Raw genomic sequence first — 20,711 nt, forward strand, 5'->3', positions numbered from 1 at the left:
CAAGGAGAAGGAGGATGGTAGGGAGCAAGAGACCAAAGGTCTGGCAAGGAGATGGAAGGGGAGGGTCATTCTGAGTGGTCGAGAGGGAGAAAGGGAGGGCCAAAAATTTGAAATATTTAGCTTTTGGGTCACACTTCATATCGTGAGAGGTCGCAATATTTTGGCCTCGAGATATCTCTTCGGGTGGTACTTCGATAGGTCGAATAACATTACTCGAGTAAACAATAATAAGATAGTGCTATTTGTACAGAAATAATTTTACAATTGGGTTTACACAATGATATTTTTGTGATAAATTGAGGATTTATCGCGATAAATTCACGATATTCTCTTTTCTTCTCTCATCCCTCTATATTTTTCTCCCATTTCCCTTTCAGCAGTGCCTCTCACAACCTTTATACCGTCGCTGCCTCTGCCTCGCACTCGCCCCTCGACACCGCCGCTGCCTCGCCTCTCACCTAGCTAGCCTTCGCCTCGCCTCTCGCCTGATCGACCGCTGTCGTTCGTCGCCCATTGCATCCTCACCTGGCCGCCTCGCCTCTCGATGCGATAGTCAACCAGGCGAGACGCGAGCGACGGCCGTCGACCAGGCAAGGCAGGCTGCGACAAGCGATGTTGAAGGGGGATGAGATGATAGAAAAGGGATAAAATGGTAATTGAGATAAGAGAAAGGAGGACAAAATAGTCTTTTCAACTTACATGTAAATGATTTTCTGTACAAATAGTATGATCCTACAGTAATAATACCCAACTGAGAGGGGGCGTTTCTTATACTTGAAGACCTTGTCTTCGATGACATTGTTGTGGGCAGGCAACAGCTTGGTTGGTTGTATGTACAAGTTGCCGGGGTAATGTACTGAAGAATTATTTGCAGTGGTAAATTAAAGAATGGGAGATTGTTCAGGGGATGCAGAGCAATTCAAAATGAAAATGGAGATTTAACTCTATAAATAAAGCGACTAACATACTGAGAACAATGTTTTGAAAATCGGACTGGACAATGAACCGACCTATTAATTGGGTCAGTTGGTCTGACCGGTTGGATCGAAATGGTTCGACCAGATGATGTCATATATATATATATTTATATTTTATAATTAAATAATATATATTTTAATATATATTTAAAATACTAGTATTTTATATGTTATTATGAGAAATGTTATTATTAACTAATATACAACTAATATTTTATATATAATTGTTATATAAGTTATTAAAGAATTAATTAATAATTAAAAATTTAAAAGTGAATGATGGGAGTGAAAAAAATTAGGGTAAACCCAGTTCATATATCCGACCGTATTTTAATCGATTTTGACTGAGTTAAAAGGCATTTAATTTTTTTAGTCAAATCAAATCGGATATGCCATTGATTCCCTATTAATTTGGTCCGACGCCAGTCCTGTTTTTAAAACATAAAACATTGACTGGGAAGGAATGCTGGCCGCTGTTGTTTGAAGTACTTGAAGCAGACGCCAGTCCTGTTTTTAAAACATAAAACATTGACTGGGAAGGAATGCTGGCCGCTGTTGTTTGAAGTACTTGAAGCTGCTTCATGCTATATCTTGAGCAGCCACTGTATTTTAATTGAGTCGTCCTTGCACATACCAATGAAGTAATGTCATCCCAATACAAGTCCACAATATATCCCCAAGTGCTCCCTGCACAACTGCCTGGATTAAGGAACAATTGCTATTCCCTTGAACTTTTACTAGACCCACCTACGGCTATTATACGTACATATATATATGCATAGACGTATGTATAGATATATATATATATATCTTGGTACATTTGGGTGTATAGATACGACTTGTGGAACTATTTATTTTATGATCGAACAGAGTGACACGGCCACTGAAAACAAAACAAAACAAAAAACGGGGAGACTACCTGCCGGTTCGGTTAATAATAATGGGCATGTATTATATAACGTAATGTAACTCTTCTACTGCGCTCCAATTTATTTACATACAGCAGGCTGGGGATTGTAGCATCAATTTAGAGGATTTGAAACCCACAAAAGTCGTCAAGATGACAAGAAGCAAAAAGGAAAAAAAAAAAAAAAGAGTTCATTACCATTTATTAGCACTACAAATTTAAGCGAAAAATGCACACATGCATGCATGCTTTTGTATATATTTGTTCACAAAGCTTGTAAATTTCTTGTAGCGTCATGGCAGCAAGCCCAAGCAGGTGAAAGCACGGTCAAAATCAGAAACTCGCTCGGGGTTACAAAATTCAGATGGAAGACCAAAAACAAACCTTCCACCCAACAAAGCAAACCAAGGACAACCAGTCTATGGGCTGCCGCCATTGAATCTGTCAGCAGAGTAGTAGTAAGTCGTCGCCTGTAAACAGTTATTTCTTCTTCAAGTTTTTAATTATAGGTGGCGCCTCTCAACCAGCAATATATCCTTCCAAGCCTCATAAAACATCCAGGTGATTCCTGAGTTGGGCATTACTTTTAAACAACTAGCACCCCAGCCTCTGTAAAGGCCCAGCAAACCTTCCTTTCTAACGACTTCCGAAAGTGCTGCAGCCATGTGGGGTGGACATCGACCATCCAGAGCTCCCACCATCAGCCGTTTCCTCGCCACCTCCAATGGGAAACTGATCGTGCTAGCTGTGAAACCTGGCACATGCAATTGCAGAAATTAAGTAAATGAGAACCAAGCTAACGGGCATTGATATGTGAATAGGAACAACAGGTTGCAAATTCAAATGAGAAAACAAGATAACCAATTTTGAAGAATGCTTTTCTCCTCTTCAATATAAATAAACTAGCTCTACATTGTGAGATTTGGAAAACACCTGCTCTATAAAAATATCAATCAACACAAATATGTAGGGAAGTTCTGACCTGAAAGTGCTCCAACCAGAAGCATCTCAGCACGGTTTAAAGACTTCTTGTTCTTTGTCAAGCAATAAGATCTCTTCATTGTGTCATACATGAAATAGTAACACGTGCTATAGGGAAGCATGCCAATCAGTGTAGGTGAAATACCAGCATAGAAGGCACCTAATCCACCATCCTTGTAAATCTTACTCAGTGCAACTCCTAGAGAAGGATACGCTTCAGGACTTACAGTCAACCGATCCTGTTCAAAATTGCAAAAGATAGAAATTAGATGCCTTGGGAACAACTAAAAGGGCTACCACCTCTAAGAAACTCATTTGTGCTGGAAAGTTGAGAGAACTCAAACCATATAGGTAAAAGAAACTATGAGAAAGCCGTAAAGACAAAATGTACCCCTCCAAAGTTCTAGAAACAACCAACAAGGACACATATTCAGGACATGGAAGATAAAAAGGATAAACATAAACTGAGAAATGAATTATTGAAGTCTGGAAACAGCACAAGTTTTTCACCAGAAATTGCATAAACAAAGCAAATACCTTCAAAACTTCAAGGGGATGACAGGCAAGTGTGCTAACAATTCCAGCAGCAGCTCCTGCCACAGCAACCGGAGAGAGCCAGGGAAGAGAAAACTTCAAATTGACATGACCAATTTGCAACACTGGGCTGTCAGCCTGATTCCATTTCTCTTGAGCAGATGTCATTGTTCGTTTGACATGCTCAAATGTTCCGAGCTCAATTGCCTGTGTGGGTATTATCCGAAGCATGTTGATTGTGTTGCCTGCCCACAGCCCTTGCCAACCTTGCTGCTCAATGACATCAATGAAACTCCCAGTAATGCTCTTGGGCCCAACACCAACAACCATTCTCGTCCTGTATGTCATAAAATTTCTGAATTAGGGATCAAGTTCTATTACATGAAATAGGCAATGAAAACAAACTTGATGTTGTTTCCAAAAATTTTATCTTGTAACTGGAGTTCATGTCCTTTTTCTTCCAAAATAACAGAGGACATGGAAACGCCTCAGATTTCTGATTTCCTATGTTGAGTTGGTAGAACTAACGAGCCTCGGAAGATTAAGTAGCAATTGATGATAGATAGTCAGTTGATCCTATAACTCTTGCAAAAATAGGATTATGTTCAAAGTACATAAAGTAATCACAACTGGTTACAGCTTACAAAGTATTATCCTATTCCACATTAAGCCAAAGAAGTGCAAATTTCAATTCCCACAAGGTTCTAGAATTCCACTAGATTTGACCATCCTTTTTTACCAGCAATGACAAGCCTTGCCAAGGTCTTTGAGTCAATCATTGAGTTCTCAATTATCATATTCATCTTGGCTTTTGAAGCTATAGAGCATTCCATTCATTGGTTGAAGTGAGCCATTATTAATTTCCCTTTTTCTCAGTAAGGAGAGAGGATTACTCATGGCTGACTTTGTTACTGGATATAGGCTTCTTCTGCTTTACTTCATTTCTCATGCTGTACAAGGTTTACCTGAGGGTGGTTTCTTTTACAATATTATCACTGTCCAAGTAGCACCTCAATTAAGAGAACGAATTGAGATAGAAAACCTGAGTATTCTTTCAAGTTTTTCCATGGATTAGACACAGAGTTTGAGATTATACAAACTTGATTGGTTAGGCTGTACTCATACAATATTATAACATATGAGAAACAACAGTACAAACTGATATATATTTCATTTGTTTTAAAATTTCTTCATGTTGCTATTTAAAAATCAGAAAACCAATTCATTAAACAATTGAAACAAGTGAAAAGACAGAACTTAAACTGTCTACCATTTCTTCTCTCAACAAATATACTATAGGTCTGAAGTCTTCTTGATGCACTCTCTTTAAGTAGCAACTGATTGGCAATTATGTCAAACAACCCAACACAACAGGTGTTTGATATGAACTCATTTCGGATTTGACAAGTAGTACTATTATGTTTGATATGTCAATATTGTTAATTTATCCATGGTCAATTATGGACGAATTAATTGGAGTAACCATTCTTAACAATGCAGCAATCAACAACATAGAGCTTGAGAGTAACACCAAAAAATTGAAATATTGGGGAAGACTACACCTCACAAACGAAAGGGATCAATTAAGGTCATGAGTGCATGCATCACAGAAATAATTAAATAACCACAAAAAATGGCCAACCGTGGAGCCTGTCACGGTCACTTGTTACACCTCCTCAGGATCAAAAACTCCATTCCTTTATGTTACAAGTGACTACACTACAACTGGAGAGAGTAGGCTTTGGAGTGTTTACTACATGAGATGATGCCATAGAAGTCATAGATGCAAACCAGGAGTTGGCTGTATTTTGTGCAGTTCATGGTCTCAATCTTCCTAGACAAGCATGGGACATATTTGGAGATGTTAACAGATCAAATAGGTAATATATCAAATGTGATAGTAAATGCAAGTGCTTGTTGTGTGGATGATATGGAAAGAGCTCAGTGAAAAGGGGCAAAGCAAACCTGATGGTTTCAAGAGGAGCAAGAACAGCTTTCGTCATAGCCCCTGCCAAAGCACCACTAACAAGCTCACCAACTTCTCTACTCCTCATAAAATCCTGAATCCAAATAAAAACATTTGTTTACTCATTTTGGCAAACAGGTGCTTTCCATGACATTTTTTAATCCAAAATAAAAAAAATCCAAATATAAAACAACTTTACACATACAAATGCATATATCTATATATATTCAAAAGACAGGATCTGACTTAGCCCAACAAAAAAAAGATCCCCGTAAGCCAGTATCAGAGTTCTGCTAATATTTAATCATTTACTTATCCGAATAAGAATGAACGGGATCGTTGCATTAGATGGTGGAGTCAGTAGGATAAAAATGAAGCCCTAAAAGTAAAAGGGAAAGTTATTGACTAAGATCTGAGAATATTAGCCACCTAAATACCAAAAGCAACAAGTTCTGCCTGAGAAAGAAATAGATATATAAAAGCAACTTGTTCAGGTGCGTTTTGCAAGTGCGAGAAGGAGCTCGAAGGAATCTCACGCATTAAAAGTTCTGAAATCACTACGCGGAGCGGCCTTTCGGGTGCCAAGCAAGCAGAGGGAACAGAAAATTGAAACTAAAATAACAAGGGGAGCTGGAAACTAAGAGAAGTGTGGACCTGTGGTTACTTTTTTCTAGTCATGGAAACGAAGGAATCTGCATATTCAGTTAGGTTCGATGATAATGAAAACCCACCAAAAAAATAAAATAAAATAAAAAAGAGGAATAGGCAAAAGGCAAGCACAGGAGAAAGGCGATAAGAATTACTTTGAAGGGTTTTGAGAGGTCGGGGAAGGGAAAGTGAAGAAGAGCGGACGAAGAGAGGCGCTTATGGAGCTTCAGGGGAAGATCACGATGATGATCCGCCACTACCTCTTCTTCGTCGTCGTCCTCTTCGTCGTGCCGCTGCTTTGGAATTGGGACCGTCACCACCCTTCCTCCAGTTCCTCCGTAGATGCCATTTCCCAGCACGCAGTAGCTCTTCTTCTGCGATTCCGTTTCCATAACAATTATCGTCAGTCAACAGAAACCAATACACAGTTGTACTCAGGTCTCCTCTGACCTGGCCTGGCTATACACTGTAGAGAGAGAGGGGGGGAGAGAGAGAGAGAGATTGACGTGCCTGTGAGGAGGAGGAGGAATGGGACGGGGGTTTTTGGACCATCTGAGAGTGGAGGAGGCCCCGAATTGGAGGAGCTGTACTTCTTCCAATTTAGATATTTTTTTTCCCTCCCTCTCTTGAGACTTGAAAAGAGAGAGAGAAATGGCAATGTGGTGTTGCTCTCTCTCTCTCTGTCTCTCTCGCTCTGGCCTTGGCCTCGCTTCACTCTCTCCGTGTCTTTCTTTCCTAATTTTAGGGCGGCTACTCCCCAAGTTAGGGTTCACTTTTTACTTCATTTCGATTCGAGATCATTCCCCCATTAAATTATTTTAAATCCAAAAATATTAAAATGTCTCCATCCCTTCCATATTTCCCTCTCTCAGACTCTCACTCTCAATTTAGGAAATGTCACCCGTCAATTGTGTTTTACATGTGTTTATATTTTCTTACAATATGATTGTGATGGTTGGACATCCCTTCCATGTCTCCTGCATGGGATTAACCCATTTACTATGTGGCGTCGTCTCGTCGTAATTGTAAAAGTTGGGAACCCAACTCAAGTGAAATGGCGCAGGGCAGTGTAAGTACAAAAGAATAATGTAAATGTTATTTGAATGTTTAATTATGATTTTTTTTATCTTATATTAATTCATGAGATATTATAAAACTAAATATCTATGACTCAGCACAACATCTACTTCTAATATCAGAAAAGGCAACGTGCGGCACGACGATAGTGACATAGTGTCTTTTTTTAGTTTCAATTCTCTTTTTATATACAAATGATTTTGAGATGGAGATAGATTTTCATAATATTTGAAGCCGAAAAATAAGGGGGACCATTCCGTGACTAATCCTAACGACAACACGCTTATCAAATTCTATCCCTCTTTCACCTTTTTCTAGAATTCATGCCTATTATCTAAATATATTTAGGAATTTTTTAAAGTCAGATTATTATTAGTTTTTAAGTTAGTTAATTAAATATTATTTTTTAAAAAATATTTTAACATAATATTACAAAACTGTCATAAACTCACCTCTTATCTGTCAATTTTTTTTTTATGATATCCTTAACTTTGCTTGATTCTAATTACACCAGTAAATTAATTAATATGGTATAAATTTATCCCTCAACTTTCACTTTTTTTTTTTTTATTGTGACATTTTTAACTTTGTTTGGTACAATGGCACATCTAAACGAGCAAATTTCACACCATATTAATATTGACCAATTTTGAAGCATGACTGGTACTCACTCATGCGTTTCTAATAATTTAAAGTCCGTTTATCTTGAGGTTTAGATTAAGTGTACAATCTATTGTTGATATTAAAGAAAACATAATTCAAACTTTTGGCACTATCTTAATTTATTCATGTTTCAAAACTTTCCAATCTAATATAGTAAAATAATGTTGCTTTTGCTCTATCAAGTCTTGTAATTCAGATGATAATTGTAGGAAAACTCTATTCACGGGCCGTATTTTTACTTTTCATAGTCCACACTCCATGAAATTTCACACCAATTTTAAAATTCTTATTTTACCTCTCCCATAACCCACTTTGTCCTTCGACTGTCAGCCTCCATCTCACATCTCTCTTTCTTTCCTGCACAAACACATACATATATATATACACACACATGTGACCGCCATGCCCTCCCCCTCCCCCCACACACTTTCTCTCTATATGTGAAGGCATATACACACATGAAAATCATGGCCGTGGCCATAGCAGCAGTTGAGGAACCCAGCATTCCTCAAATGGCCTGAGCCGGGAACCCAAGTTTCCCTGACTGCCAGTAGTCAGGGGATATTTTTTTTATTTTAATTGAATTTTTTATTATAATAAAATAAAATTAAAAAATAATACAAATAAATAAATTTTAAATATCTACATTTTAAGTAATTATAATTTAACTAATTTTAAATCAATAAGATAAATTTTAAATCATGTGCATCTTTAAGTAATTTAATAAGATAAATTAATTAATTTTAAATTTTTTTAAGTATTAAAAATTCAACACGATGATTTAAAAATTTAAATTTAGTTAAATTATAATTACTTAAAATACATATATTTAAATTTAATTTATTTGTATTATTTGGCAATTTAGATGGACAATGATGAGCCAAAAACCAACACGTGGCTGACCATGGAAACCTCCGTACCTCGCGGTGCGGAGGATTTTTTTTTTTGCAATTACGCAGGTAATATTTTTTTTAAAAAAATTTATGTTCATTAAATTATACTTTACTGCTTTAGCATTAGTTTTGATTTTTTTTTTATTATTGACTATTACTTATTTTTGGATTTTTAATTACTCAGTAGAAATTGATGGAGAAAAAAAATAGTTGAATTTTTCTATGTACCAACTATGTCTAAAATATATAAGATAAATGAGAAGACTCATAAATTTAATTATATTTGTTATTTTTCATATTAATTATATTTTTACATCTCATATTTTAAATATATGTGTGAGAATAATATTAAATCAATGATATTTTAAAAAAAGACTAAACAAATTTAAAAGGCCCAAAATTAAAAAAAATAAATACATTAATAAATATCAGTTCGGGTTTCTGAAACTTGAATCGGGTTCGGACCCTCGCATCTCAAGGTGCAAAGGTTTGAGAAATCCCTACACCTCGCATGTATGTAAATATATATATATATATATCTGTGTGTGTATGTGTATTCGAGGGAGAAAGAGAGTGTGGGTCGACTGTCATTGCTGACCCACCTTGCGGCCATCGCACAGAGAAAAAGAGTGCGTGCGAGAGAGAAAGAGAGAGTGGACTGTGGGCTGTGAGCTGAGAGGTAAAATAAATATTTTAAAAATAGTGTAAAATTTGATGGAAGTGTAGGCTGTGAAGAGCAATTTACTAGATTACTAATATAATTTCCCTAATTATAGTTAACGTACACTTATTGGATTAGGAACTAGGTTGGGAAGTTAGCTAATTATCACGTGTTTGGGTGGGGTGAATTTTTATGTTATTGAGAAGTTTTGTTTAAAAAAAAGAAGAATGAATTATAGTAATTGAATTTATTTCTTATTTTGATTTTGAGTTTTATAACACAAATAAAAATCATATCATCAACACTAATAACCTATAATTCTCTACTAGATAAATGCACATCACATGTCGTGAATCATGTTGACCAAGTGTTCATATGACTTGAAATTGGCTAATTCAAATATGTAGTTGAAACCAAATAAAATTAAGGGTGCCATAATAAAAAAAAAAAAAAAGCTAAGAGGTAAATTTATACTACCTTATCTAATTCAGGGTGTAATTGAAATTAAGTAAAGTTGATTGTGTTATAATAAAAAAAAAAATTGAATTATGAATTTATGCATTTGGCTTTTTTAAATATCAACTAAACACAGATTTGTCGATGTCTTGCAATAGAATAAAAAACAAATTACTTGGGTTCTATAATAAACTCCACTTAAGTTAAAATTAGATATATAATAGGTTATGTTGCAAATAATGCACTTTAAATTTTAATATATTTTATAATTTATATTATTAGTTTATTATCTAACCATAAAAGTTATTCGATATGAGTTGATATTAGGATCGTATTATATAAATGACAAATATAATATATTATTTAAAAAATAATATAAAATATTATTTGATATTGATATTATATCATATAAATGGCCTTTTAACTCTACTTTATTTTTAATTAGCTAAACACATATTCGTACAAAGCCATATTTAACTCTAACGGGTTTACCATCTCCAATTACCAAGTCATTTGTAGCGATCTAAAACCAAAATTGGCCATCTAACATTGCTTGTCATTGACAAAATGCTTCGCCAAAATTATGGGGAAGCTCGAAACCATCGGTAAAATTGGTGGGCTAAATCCGTTCGTTATCTATTCATACCATAATGACCATAAATGTTGGAAGAAGGCCGATGTATGCGGATAAGGCAAAATCGATCATCGGTGGAAGATAGCTTCAACTGTCAGATCAGGTTGTTGCAGTGATGAGTAACAACAACGGCAACGACGATTAGCAACAATATCGGTAAACTAAACAACAATGATGTCTTATTTTGTAATTTTGGGGAATTCTTTGGCATCTTCTTCAAGAGAAGGATGAGAGATGGAACAAAGTTTTATTTTGACTTCGGAGATTTTTTTTTTTGTATTGGATGCGATATTATATATTTAGTTATTGATTTATGTATTTAATTATTAACTTTATATATATGTATTTGATTATTTTGTATATTTAATTATAAATTTTATTTATGTGTGTATCTAATTATTTGATGTATTTGATTATTATTTTTTATATTTAATTATTAATTTTGTGTATTAGTGAAAATTATAAATAAGATAAAATAAATAAAATAAAAATTTATTAATAAATAAATAAAATAAGAAATGAAATAAAAGATATAATAGTAACTGTGGTTGAGTGAAAGTAAAAATAGAGGGTGAGTTATTTATAATATAATAGTAATTGAGATTGGAATGGGTTGTAGATCGGCTAAGAGTCTCTCTATATTCGCTATTTTCTCCATAATTCAATTCTCATCCCCATGTCATCTCATCATCCTCCCCTTCGTGGCGCTCACTCGCTCTGAGGACACTAGTATTAGGGAAATTTGCAAAAATAGGACTGCCGGCGAAGAACTTTGTAGAAATAGGACTCCTAATTTTTTTTTTGCAAAACTAGAACTTTTGAGAGTTGAATGGACTAAAATGCACCCAATTTAAATCAGCTTACGATCCCCTTCTCCTTCTTCCTCTCGCACGCACATCCACAATCGCCCGCCGACCAGAACATCTTTCTCGCTCGTCCTCTTCGTCATCTTTCTCGCTCGTCCTCTGTTCTAAGCATCTAGAATTGCTGCTTCTTCGTCGGTCTTCGCCTTTAAAGCCATTGCAGGTAATTTCAGAGTGTTTTACCTTCTTCGATGCATTTTTTGTAATGACTGCGTAATGGGTATGCAAATGAACCTCGCTCTGATTCTGCATTCTAAAGCTCGATTGAGCAAAGGTTCAAACAAGAAGCACCCCCAAAAATGTTTTATATCCGGTCAGTTTATATATCGATACCCAAAAATGTTATGTACCGGCATCATGTATCGGTATAATTGTACCGGTTTTAATTTAATTTAAACCGATACATAGTAACCGATATAGTTCCTATTTCAACTACTATATCGGTATAACTATATCGGATGTAATTTTACATCTACCGATATATAATGTATATCGATATATAATATGTACGAATGATATGTCGGTATATCCGATTCAAATTTAATGTATACCGATACATATTAATCGATTTACAACCAACAACAAATAATATATCGATATCGGTTTAATTTTACGTCTGCCGATATATAATATATACGAATGATATGTCGGTATATCCGATTCAAATTTAATGTATACCGATACATATTAACCGATTTACAACCAACAAATAATATATCGATATCGGTTAAATGTATCGGTTCAATTTTACGTCTGTCGATATATAATGTAACCGATATATAATATATACGAATGATACATCGGTATATCCGATTCAAATTTAATGTATACCGATACATATTAACCGATTTACAACCAACAACAAATAATATATCGATATCGGTTAACTATATCGGTTTAATTTTACGTAATCTGATATATAATAACCGACATATCCTTGCGCGACCGATATTTTGAACCGATATAATCGATGATAACTAACTTTTTCTACTTACATCCAACTGATGTTTTTTTTTTTTTTTCTAATTTATAGAGCTCATGTGTGTATGGAGGTCGGTGAGAATATAGCTGATAGAGGCGCATATAAGTACGTGACCGATAAAGAGTAATGTCGTATTATACACAAACTTCATATTTATACACAAATAACATTACAGAAGGACTAACAAATCAATAATTCAATAAAAATAAATAAAAAATATTTGTCTCTCTCTATTGCAGGTCCCTCTTGTATAAAGTCGGCCTTCTCGGATGCTAGCGCAGGTTCATTCACAAACAGTGATTGCTCTGACCATTCTGGATCATTCAACCTCTCAAATACATTGCCAAAGTATTGCCTTGGCAATTGGAGGTTGAAGGACCTAGAAAGGTCAGAGCAATCACTAACCTTATCCAAGTTGATCTCCAACGTCTTCAGGGTGAAACAGAAGGCAGAAGGCTAATGGTTGGGAGACTGAAACAGAAGCTAGAAAATATATTGCTTTTGTCGGGCTTCTGGGATGCTAGCACAGGTTCATTCACAAACAGTGATCGCTCTGACCATTCTGGATTATTCAACCTCCCAATACATTGCCAAAGTATTACCTTGGCAATGTATTTGGAGATTGAAGAATCCAGAATGGTCAGAACAATCACTAACTGTTTGTTAATGAACCTGGCTCTAGCTTCCGAGAAGCCTGAAGAAAGCGATTTATTTCCATGGCTTCTGTTTCAGATCATTGGGGAACGTCTTCAAGGTGATCTCCAAAGTCTTAAACGTCTTCAAAGGTTTGCCGTCTTCCCGAATTCTCGATTTTGTTCTTCTCAAACGTGATGAGAGCCATATTTATAGAGCAATCTGTCCTATCGGTGCTGACATCGGGAAGTTCAATGCACAAATATTTAAAAAATCGGCGTTAAACATTTAAATATCGGTGTCTAAATATCGGTTAATTTACCGATATACTCATACCGATAGTAATATGTACGAAGGAGGTCGGTTAAAAAATATCGGTTTATAATTGATACATGTTGCCGACATCATTCTATATTATCGTATCGGTGACCGATATTTATAGACCAGACATGTACAATCGATGCTGACATTGGGACAAATATTTAATTTTTTCGTAATAACCATTTACATATCGGTGTATACATATCAGTTAAGTAACCGAACATAGTGACTGATATACATCATATATCGACTAATATATCGGTTACTGTGTATCGGTTTAAATCCGATACAAGTAACCGATATTATATTGGTTATATATTATGTATTGGGAAGTCTGCAACGGACATCATTATTTATATCTGTTGAGTATTGATAGGAATGCATTTAATTCCAGTTGCCAACATGTCCTATTGGTGCAGACATTGGGAAGTGAACCATTTTAATATTAAATTCACTTAAATATTTCAATATCGGTTAAACCACATCGGTTTGTAATCGATAAACGTTGCCAACATCACTGGACTTTGTGATATCGGCGCAACGATATCGGCCACATACATCGATTTTTACCAATATATTGTAACCGATATCCTAATAGCCACATCGGTTTATATTATATCGATAAAGACGGTTCGGTTTGGATATCGATACGATTTACCGATATCAATAAAAGTTTGAATTTTTTCCGACATATGCACTGACCGATGCACCCATCGATTGGACTGCTTTTTTACTGGACACAAATGCCCTTCCCGCTAAAACGGGACTCTTCATCATCTTGGTTGCACTTCGACTGCTCCAACATCAACGTCGCTCTTGTTTCCCATTAGCGCCTGATATTGAAGTTCTGAAGACGTTACACCGACAAGGATCATTGCTATTATTTGCTTCTGATGGCGCGCTCACCTCGTGTGTCGTTCGAGGAGAAGAACAACAGTGATAAGATGGAAACTTCGGCGAATAACACGGAGAAGAAGACGGCATGGGATAAGGACTTGGAGGTCAACAAGTATTTCACCGCTAGAGTCACGCGAAATGATCATTTTGAAGACACCGTTGATGGCATTCGGTCTATACTGAAGCAGAATCCTCGCCTGGAGGAACAGTTTAAGGCATCTGCGTTTGGCCAGATTGTATATGGGGTACATGGAATAACTTGGAGCATTCAGTTAGTCCACAGCCTATTGTTAAGCCTGTTGCAAAAGACAGACGAGGAATGATCAATGTTCTTCAGGATCAGAGGTCAGGAAATAAAATTCTGAATGGAGGAGTTTGCGCTGATCATGGGGTTGAAGTTTGGCAACAGCGAAGCAGCGAAGCGAAAAATCATGTTGAAGGAGCCCCCACAAATATTTGCCAGGTTTTTCCCCAATTACAACCAAAAGATTGGGGTTTCAAGGTCAAGGTTAATGAAGGTGTTTCATCAGAATATTGTTAGCGGAAAGGTGGAGTGTTCTGATGATGAGCTCCTATCCATGTCATATCTAATGATGATGTGGGAAATAAATTCCAAGGCTCATGCCACTAAGGTGGATATCAGGTATTTTCACCTGGCCACTCATTGGGATGAGTTGAACCGATTCCCTTGGGCAACCGACTCCTTTATCACGACTACAGAGAGTGCCAGAAAAGGCATATTGAATGGGTTCAAACAGAACGCTAAGAAGAAGGCGTATTCCATTGGAGGTTTCCCACTTACCATATAGGTATTAATTTATTATGTGTTATAGAGATATGGAGATTTAGTGTTGTTGTTTCGATTATGTGAACCGATAAGTCTGTTATTAACCGATGTGTGCTAACCGATATATCGGTGGAACACCGATGTGTGCTAACTGATACAGAGGTAGGTACCGGTTACACTATATCTGTTATTGTCCGATTCTTTTAACCGATATGTCCTTGGTTAACCGATATGTCCTTGATTAACCGATATTTATAATATATATGTATATACTGTCGATAACCGATGTGGACTAACCGATACAAATGTGGAAATCGGTTATGAAATATCGGTAATTGACCGATTTATTTAACCGATCTGTATGTTATTAACCGATATTTATAACCGCTATGTCTAATTTAAATCGTTCTTTTTTTCAATTGCAGATATTTTTGTTTGAGGTCATGCCACATTTGGTTGACCTAGAAATTGTGAAAAGAATAAGAGAAGACCCTCAAGCTCCAAGAATAAAGAAATGGAAACTTTATCCTTCGAAGATCTCCCAAGAAGATATTACAGAGCTTGGAATTTTTAAAAAAAATGTTATCCATATGGTGCCAACAGAAGAGGAGATGCGTGCAGATTATTTTTACAACGCACATGATGTGGAGGTTGAAGAAGAAGAAGAAGATGAAGCTGAAGAAGAAGACGAAAGAGAAAATATCGTTGAAGAAGAAGGAAGGGGTGAAAATGTGGTTGAACAAGAAAAAGAAGAACAAAGTGAAGCAAAGAAAATGCATGTGGAGCCGAAGGAAATAAAAACTTTAAAGAACTATTTACAATGTTTAAAGAATGAAGTTGGGGAAGTTAGTAGGGAAGTTCATTATTTGAAAATAGAGATCGAAATGATGAAAATGAAGGTGAATAGAGAGATCAGAATGATGAAGATGGAGGTGAAGAGGGATATAGGTAACATTATGGATTTGTTAAAAATATTATCGGGGAAGGTGGAGATTGTGGGGGAGAGGAATAATGGGGATGGGGAGGGGAATGAAATGGAGGTGGAGAAGGTGGAGGATGGGGGGAAAGTTGATGAGGGGAAGGATGTGGAGGAGTTGGAGAAGGTGGAGGAGGTGGAGAATGGGGGGAAGGATGTGGAGGAGGTGGAGAAGGTAGAGGTGGGGAAAGATGTGGAGGCGGGGCTGGAAATGGAGGGGCCGAAGGTTGAGGATGTGGAGAAGGTGGAGGTGGGGAAGGATGTGGAGGCGGGGCTGGAAATGGAGGGGCCGAACGTGGAGAAGGTGGAGGAGGGGGATAAGGTGGATATGGGTAAGGATGTGGAGACGGAGAATGTGAAGAATGAGAAGAAGGAGACGGAGAATTTTGAGGAGAAAAAGGAGGGTATGACGGATGTGTCCTTAAAAGTAGTCAGTCCAACAAGTCCTATTAAGGCGACTTATAAAAAGAGACGTACGCAGAAGGGGCAGAAAATAAAAAGGCTAATTGAATCAATATTGAAGCCTGATGCTGAAACGGAGGACAAAGAACCACCCACATACACCTCCAAGCTTGACAAGTTGAGCCCCTTAGACATAAGTGCTCCAACTGGTATTATTTGGGAGTCATTTGAAAAATATATGAAAAAGTCAAATAGTCGGACATCAACTATAATCGCAACCTGCTGTTCAATGAATAAGGACTTTTTTGAGACATTCACCACATCGGACAAATGGCTCCAATCTAAGGTAAGTAATTCTCTAATTGTATAGTAATTCTGCTATTGGTATTCATATATCGGTGTGTGACCGATATGTTACCGATGGTTGTATTTCAATGTATATATCAGTTATGATACCTTTATCGACATTCATATATCGGTATTCATACATCGGTTAATGATCGATATATGTTACCGATATTTGTATTTCAATGTATATATCGATTATGATACCTTTATCGACATTCATATATCGGTATTCATACATCGGTTAATGACCGATACATGTTACCGAAGTTTGTATTTCTATGTATATATCGGTTATGATACCTTTATCCACGTTCATATATCGGTATTCATACATCGGTTAATGACCGATACATATTAATGACCGATAATATGTGTTGATGATATTATGTTTAAATCCTTGCAGCACATGGACGCCTACGTGTACATGTTGAACAAGAGAATGAAGGAATCGCATTTTTACAATAAAGAGTTAACATTGGTTGATACAACATTTGCCGTAAGTTATACAAAAATCAATTTATATCCCAATATTTATATGGAATTAACTGTTTATTTTGAAAATTAACCATTTATCATTTTGACCTCTCCCAACAAGCCTTGAAAAGTGATTGGGATCTTTATAAGGCTGGCAAATGGAAGACGTGGGGTGATCACGACCTCCCTGTTGTATTTTTTTGGGCTGAGACAGGTTACTCCAACCCTTTTTTGAACGCTGATAACGTGCTCTACCCTGCAAACATCTATAATAATCACTGGGTTCAGGTTAGGGTTGATTTGGGCGCTCAACGTGTTCATGTTTACTCCTCTACCAAACCCATTGGTTATGAAAATAAGTTTCAATATATGGTAGAGATGATACCAAAACTTCTAACAGAATGTGGATACGGAGATTTGAAACCTGGATTTATTCTGAAGGATAAATGGAAATTAAAGATTGAGGACGCCCCACAGCAAACTAGGTAAGCAACATTAATTTAATTTTATTATTTAAAATTGTTTTGATTGTGATGCCTATTGATTTTTGTAACTTGATTACGATTGGCAGGGGTGGTGATTGTGGGACTTTTGTTCTGAAGTGGATGGAATTAATCGCCCACAACAAACCAATTGTAGAAATGACCTAGTCAAAAGCTTCAAAATTCAGAACTCGAATGGCTTGGGAGCTTTATACGTTTGCAATATTGAATGCAAGGGATTTTGTAGCCAAGATTGCAGATAAAACAGACAAAAAGAGAAATAAAAACTGAACAATTATATTTGTACTTGTAAATTTACATTCTTTGCATAGTACATATTGTGTACAAGTTATTGGAATAGTTGCAATGATTGTTGTCATTCGTTGAACATAGTTGTATTATAACTGTAAATTTACCTTATTGTAATAAAAATTTAAATTTAATATAAATTATAAATGCATCTAGATTATTGTAATATAATTGGAGAATTTAAATATACATGCATTGATATCGGTTATGAAACCAAAGTAGGTAATAAACATCTATACCGATATCGGTTCAACATATTGACCAAATACCGATCTAAAATACCGATATATTTTTTATTCTATTTCATCGATTTACATATGTCGGTTATATTTGCAAAATATCGGCCGATGATCGATATTGGTTATTGTACGTCGGTAACGTGACCGATACATATAACCGATATCGATTTTTAATTATAAATTAAAAACGTGTTCCTTGTTAGATCAGTTTGTTAAAATTGATAAGTGTTAGGACATGGATGTGTTGGTTAATATAGATCGAATATTAATGCTAATATATCGGATTCCATATGTATTGTGTCGGTTACCGATGGTTGGATTCCATACAGAATTTTGTTCATCGGTTTACATAAAAGGTGATGATAACCGATATGTTAGAACCGATATCGATCACCATAGAATTTCTTTTTAAATACTGCAATGATACCTGCTCCATGGTTGTTAAATATTTGAATGTATATTTAAATATTTATTACAACATTGGTGAAAGAAGCAAATATATGGGTTCAATACAAGCATATGTGTCAGACGAGTCAAATGTGATCCACTCTTGCACCTTTACTGCTGCCTTCTTTTTTTTCATCCAGACTTATTGGATTTGAGCAAGTTTGGCGATTATGGCCAATTTGACCACAACGACCACATTTTACCCTCCTCTTCTTTTCGTCGGCTGAAGGAATTCGGCATGTCTTGCGTCTTCCACATGGGCGTCTAGTTGCCGGAGGTAGTAAATTAACAGATGCACTTTCGTCCGATACGATCCAATCGGCCTGACTGCCCACAGGCATAATCGGATCGGTATAGGCACACAACAGAGCCTCTGTTTGGTAGTATGCGGACGACAAAGTGTATGAGTCAATATTACGTGAACGTGCAGCAGCTAGGGCATGTCCGCATGGCAATTTGTCGAAATCAAACACCCGACATGTGCAAGTTTTCGCCTTCAAGTCTACTATGCCACCAGAGTTACCATTTTTGACATTAAATCTATACATATCAATCGGTTCTGACAGCCAATATTGGGATAATGTAAATCTTTTGGCTATTTGTCCTTCAGCCCAAGAGGTGAGATGTCCACCCATCTTACTAGCATGACCATGTCTTTCATAAAACCATTGTTGCAGCATATTCCTAATATACTCCATCAAACATTGAATAGGCAATTTACGTGCATCCGCCAAAGCTGCATTGAGGCATTCTGCAATGTTTGTCGTCATTATATCAAACCGCTTCCCATTCGAATAGGCATGTGCCCAACGACTGAATCCGGCCTCTCTTAGGTAGGTGCCGACGGTTGGATCATATCGCTCGAGCTCGTTAAACAATTCATGGAATTCTGATTCTCGATAAGCCTTCACTGCCTTGTAGAACAAAGTATGCACATTTTCATGCTTGAATTTAGCTTTAACGTTCTGACCAATGTGATATATACAATGTACGTGTAATGCATTAGGGAAAACCGTCAGTACCGCCTTACTGATGCTTTTATGCCTGTCAGACACAAATACCAAATCAGGTATCTCATGCCCAATTGCTGATCGCAATTTAGTGAAGAACCATTCCCATGAGGCATCATTCTCGGAATCTCCTACTCCCCATGCTATAAGATATACATTGTTGTTACCGTCTTTGCATGTGGCAACAAGCAAACTACCAAGATATTTACCCTTCAGAAAGCAAGCATCAACTGCAATTACGGGCCGCATTTGGCTACGAAATTCGGCAAGACATGCACCAATTGCCATAAATAGGTACTTGAATTTGTTCTCACTATCACTCTCGATTTCAACAATCGTCCCAGGGTTTTTCAACTTCAACATGTACAGATAAGATGGCAGCAACTGGAATGATTCCTCCGCACCCCCCCGGATCATGTCCAAACCTTTTCCCGTAATCGCCATGCCTTTGAATAACTTATGTTCACCCTAAATTCCTTGCGAACATCGTTGATAATGTTCTTAGGCTTATGAACACGCTTCACATCCATGTAATAGGGTTTTACATGAGAACCAATTACTTTGCTCTTCGCTTGGCAATGACAATTCCGCATTATTGAAGATGAACATGAATGAGTATTTACATATTTTTTGACTACCCAACCAAAAGAAGTGCCAAGCGTTGTTGCCCTCAACCGCCATTGACACTAATCGTGCTTACACTTCATGTACAATACCTTCATAGTTGACTTTACCACCTCGTATTCATAATTATTTCTCAATGCCAACAAACTCATCATTTGATGCAATTCAGATTTTGAAGCAAAAATTTGGTTTAACTCAACTTTTGACACCTGGGACGATGTTCCCGAACTAACCCTTGATAATCTCGAATATGAGAGAAAAGTAGGCTGCTCAGCGCCATCACCAACTTGTACATCGATATGGACCAATTTTTCAACATCAATCCCATTGAAAACTTCTACTTCTCCAGACCCTGCTCTTGCATCATCACAATTAAAAACATCTTCAACACCATGTCCGCCATCATAACAATTAACTTCTTCAAGCCCATTCCCATCCACAGGATCATCACAATTAACATCGTGGTGAAAACCATCCATATTCATGTTCCTTGTGGCCTCGTTGTTCGACCATATTGGAC

The 20,711-nt window shown here is 36.6% G+C and overlaps 2 protein-coding genes across 2 annotated transcripts; both read right to left on the minus strand.

The window, feature by feature from the left end:
* Positions 1-2,061: 2,061 nt before the first annotated feature.
* On the minus strand, positions 2,062-6,766 carry LOC127794405 (probable mitochondrial adenine nucleotide transporter BTL1). Its single transcript, XM_052325453.1, has 6 exons — positions 6,524-6,766; positions 6,169-6,387; positions 5,365-5,459; positions 3,403-3,736; positions 2,867-3,104; positions 2,062-2,638 (listed from the first exon to the last, which is right to left on the minus strand). Exons 1-6 carry the CDS (start codon positions 6,563-6,565, stop codon positions 2,388-2,390), a joined length of 1,179 nt encoding a protein of 392 aa, XP_052181413.1. The 5' UTR covers positions 6,566-6,766; the 3' UTR covers positions 2,062-2,387.
* An 11,877-nt stretch (positions 6,767-18,643) lies between these two features.
* Positions 18,644-20,011, minus strand: LOC127794852 (uncharacterized). Its single transcript, XM_052326109.1, has one exon. The coding sequence runs from the start codon at positions 20,009-20,011 to the stop codon at positions 18,644-18,646; it is 1,368 nt and encodes a 455-aa protein (XP_052182069.1).
* Positions 20,012-20,711: the final 700 nt, after the last annotated feature.

Source organism: Diospyros lotus, chromosome 2, assembly GCF_014633365.1.
Source record: "Diospyros lotus cultivar Yz01 chromosome 2, ASM1463336v1, whole genome shotgun sequence".
Classification (NCBI taxonomy): domain Eukaryota; kingdom Viridiplantae; phylum Streptophyta; class Magnoliopsida; order Ericales; family Ebenaceae; genus Diospyros; species Diospyros lotus.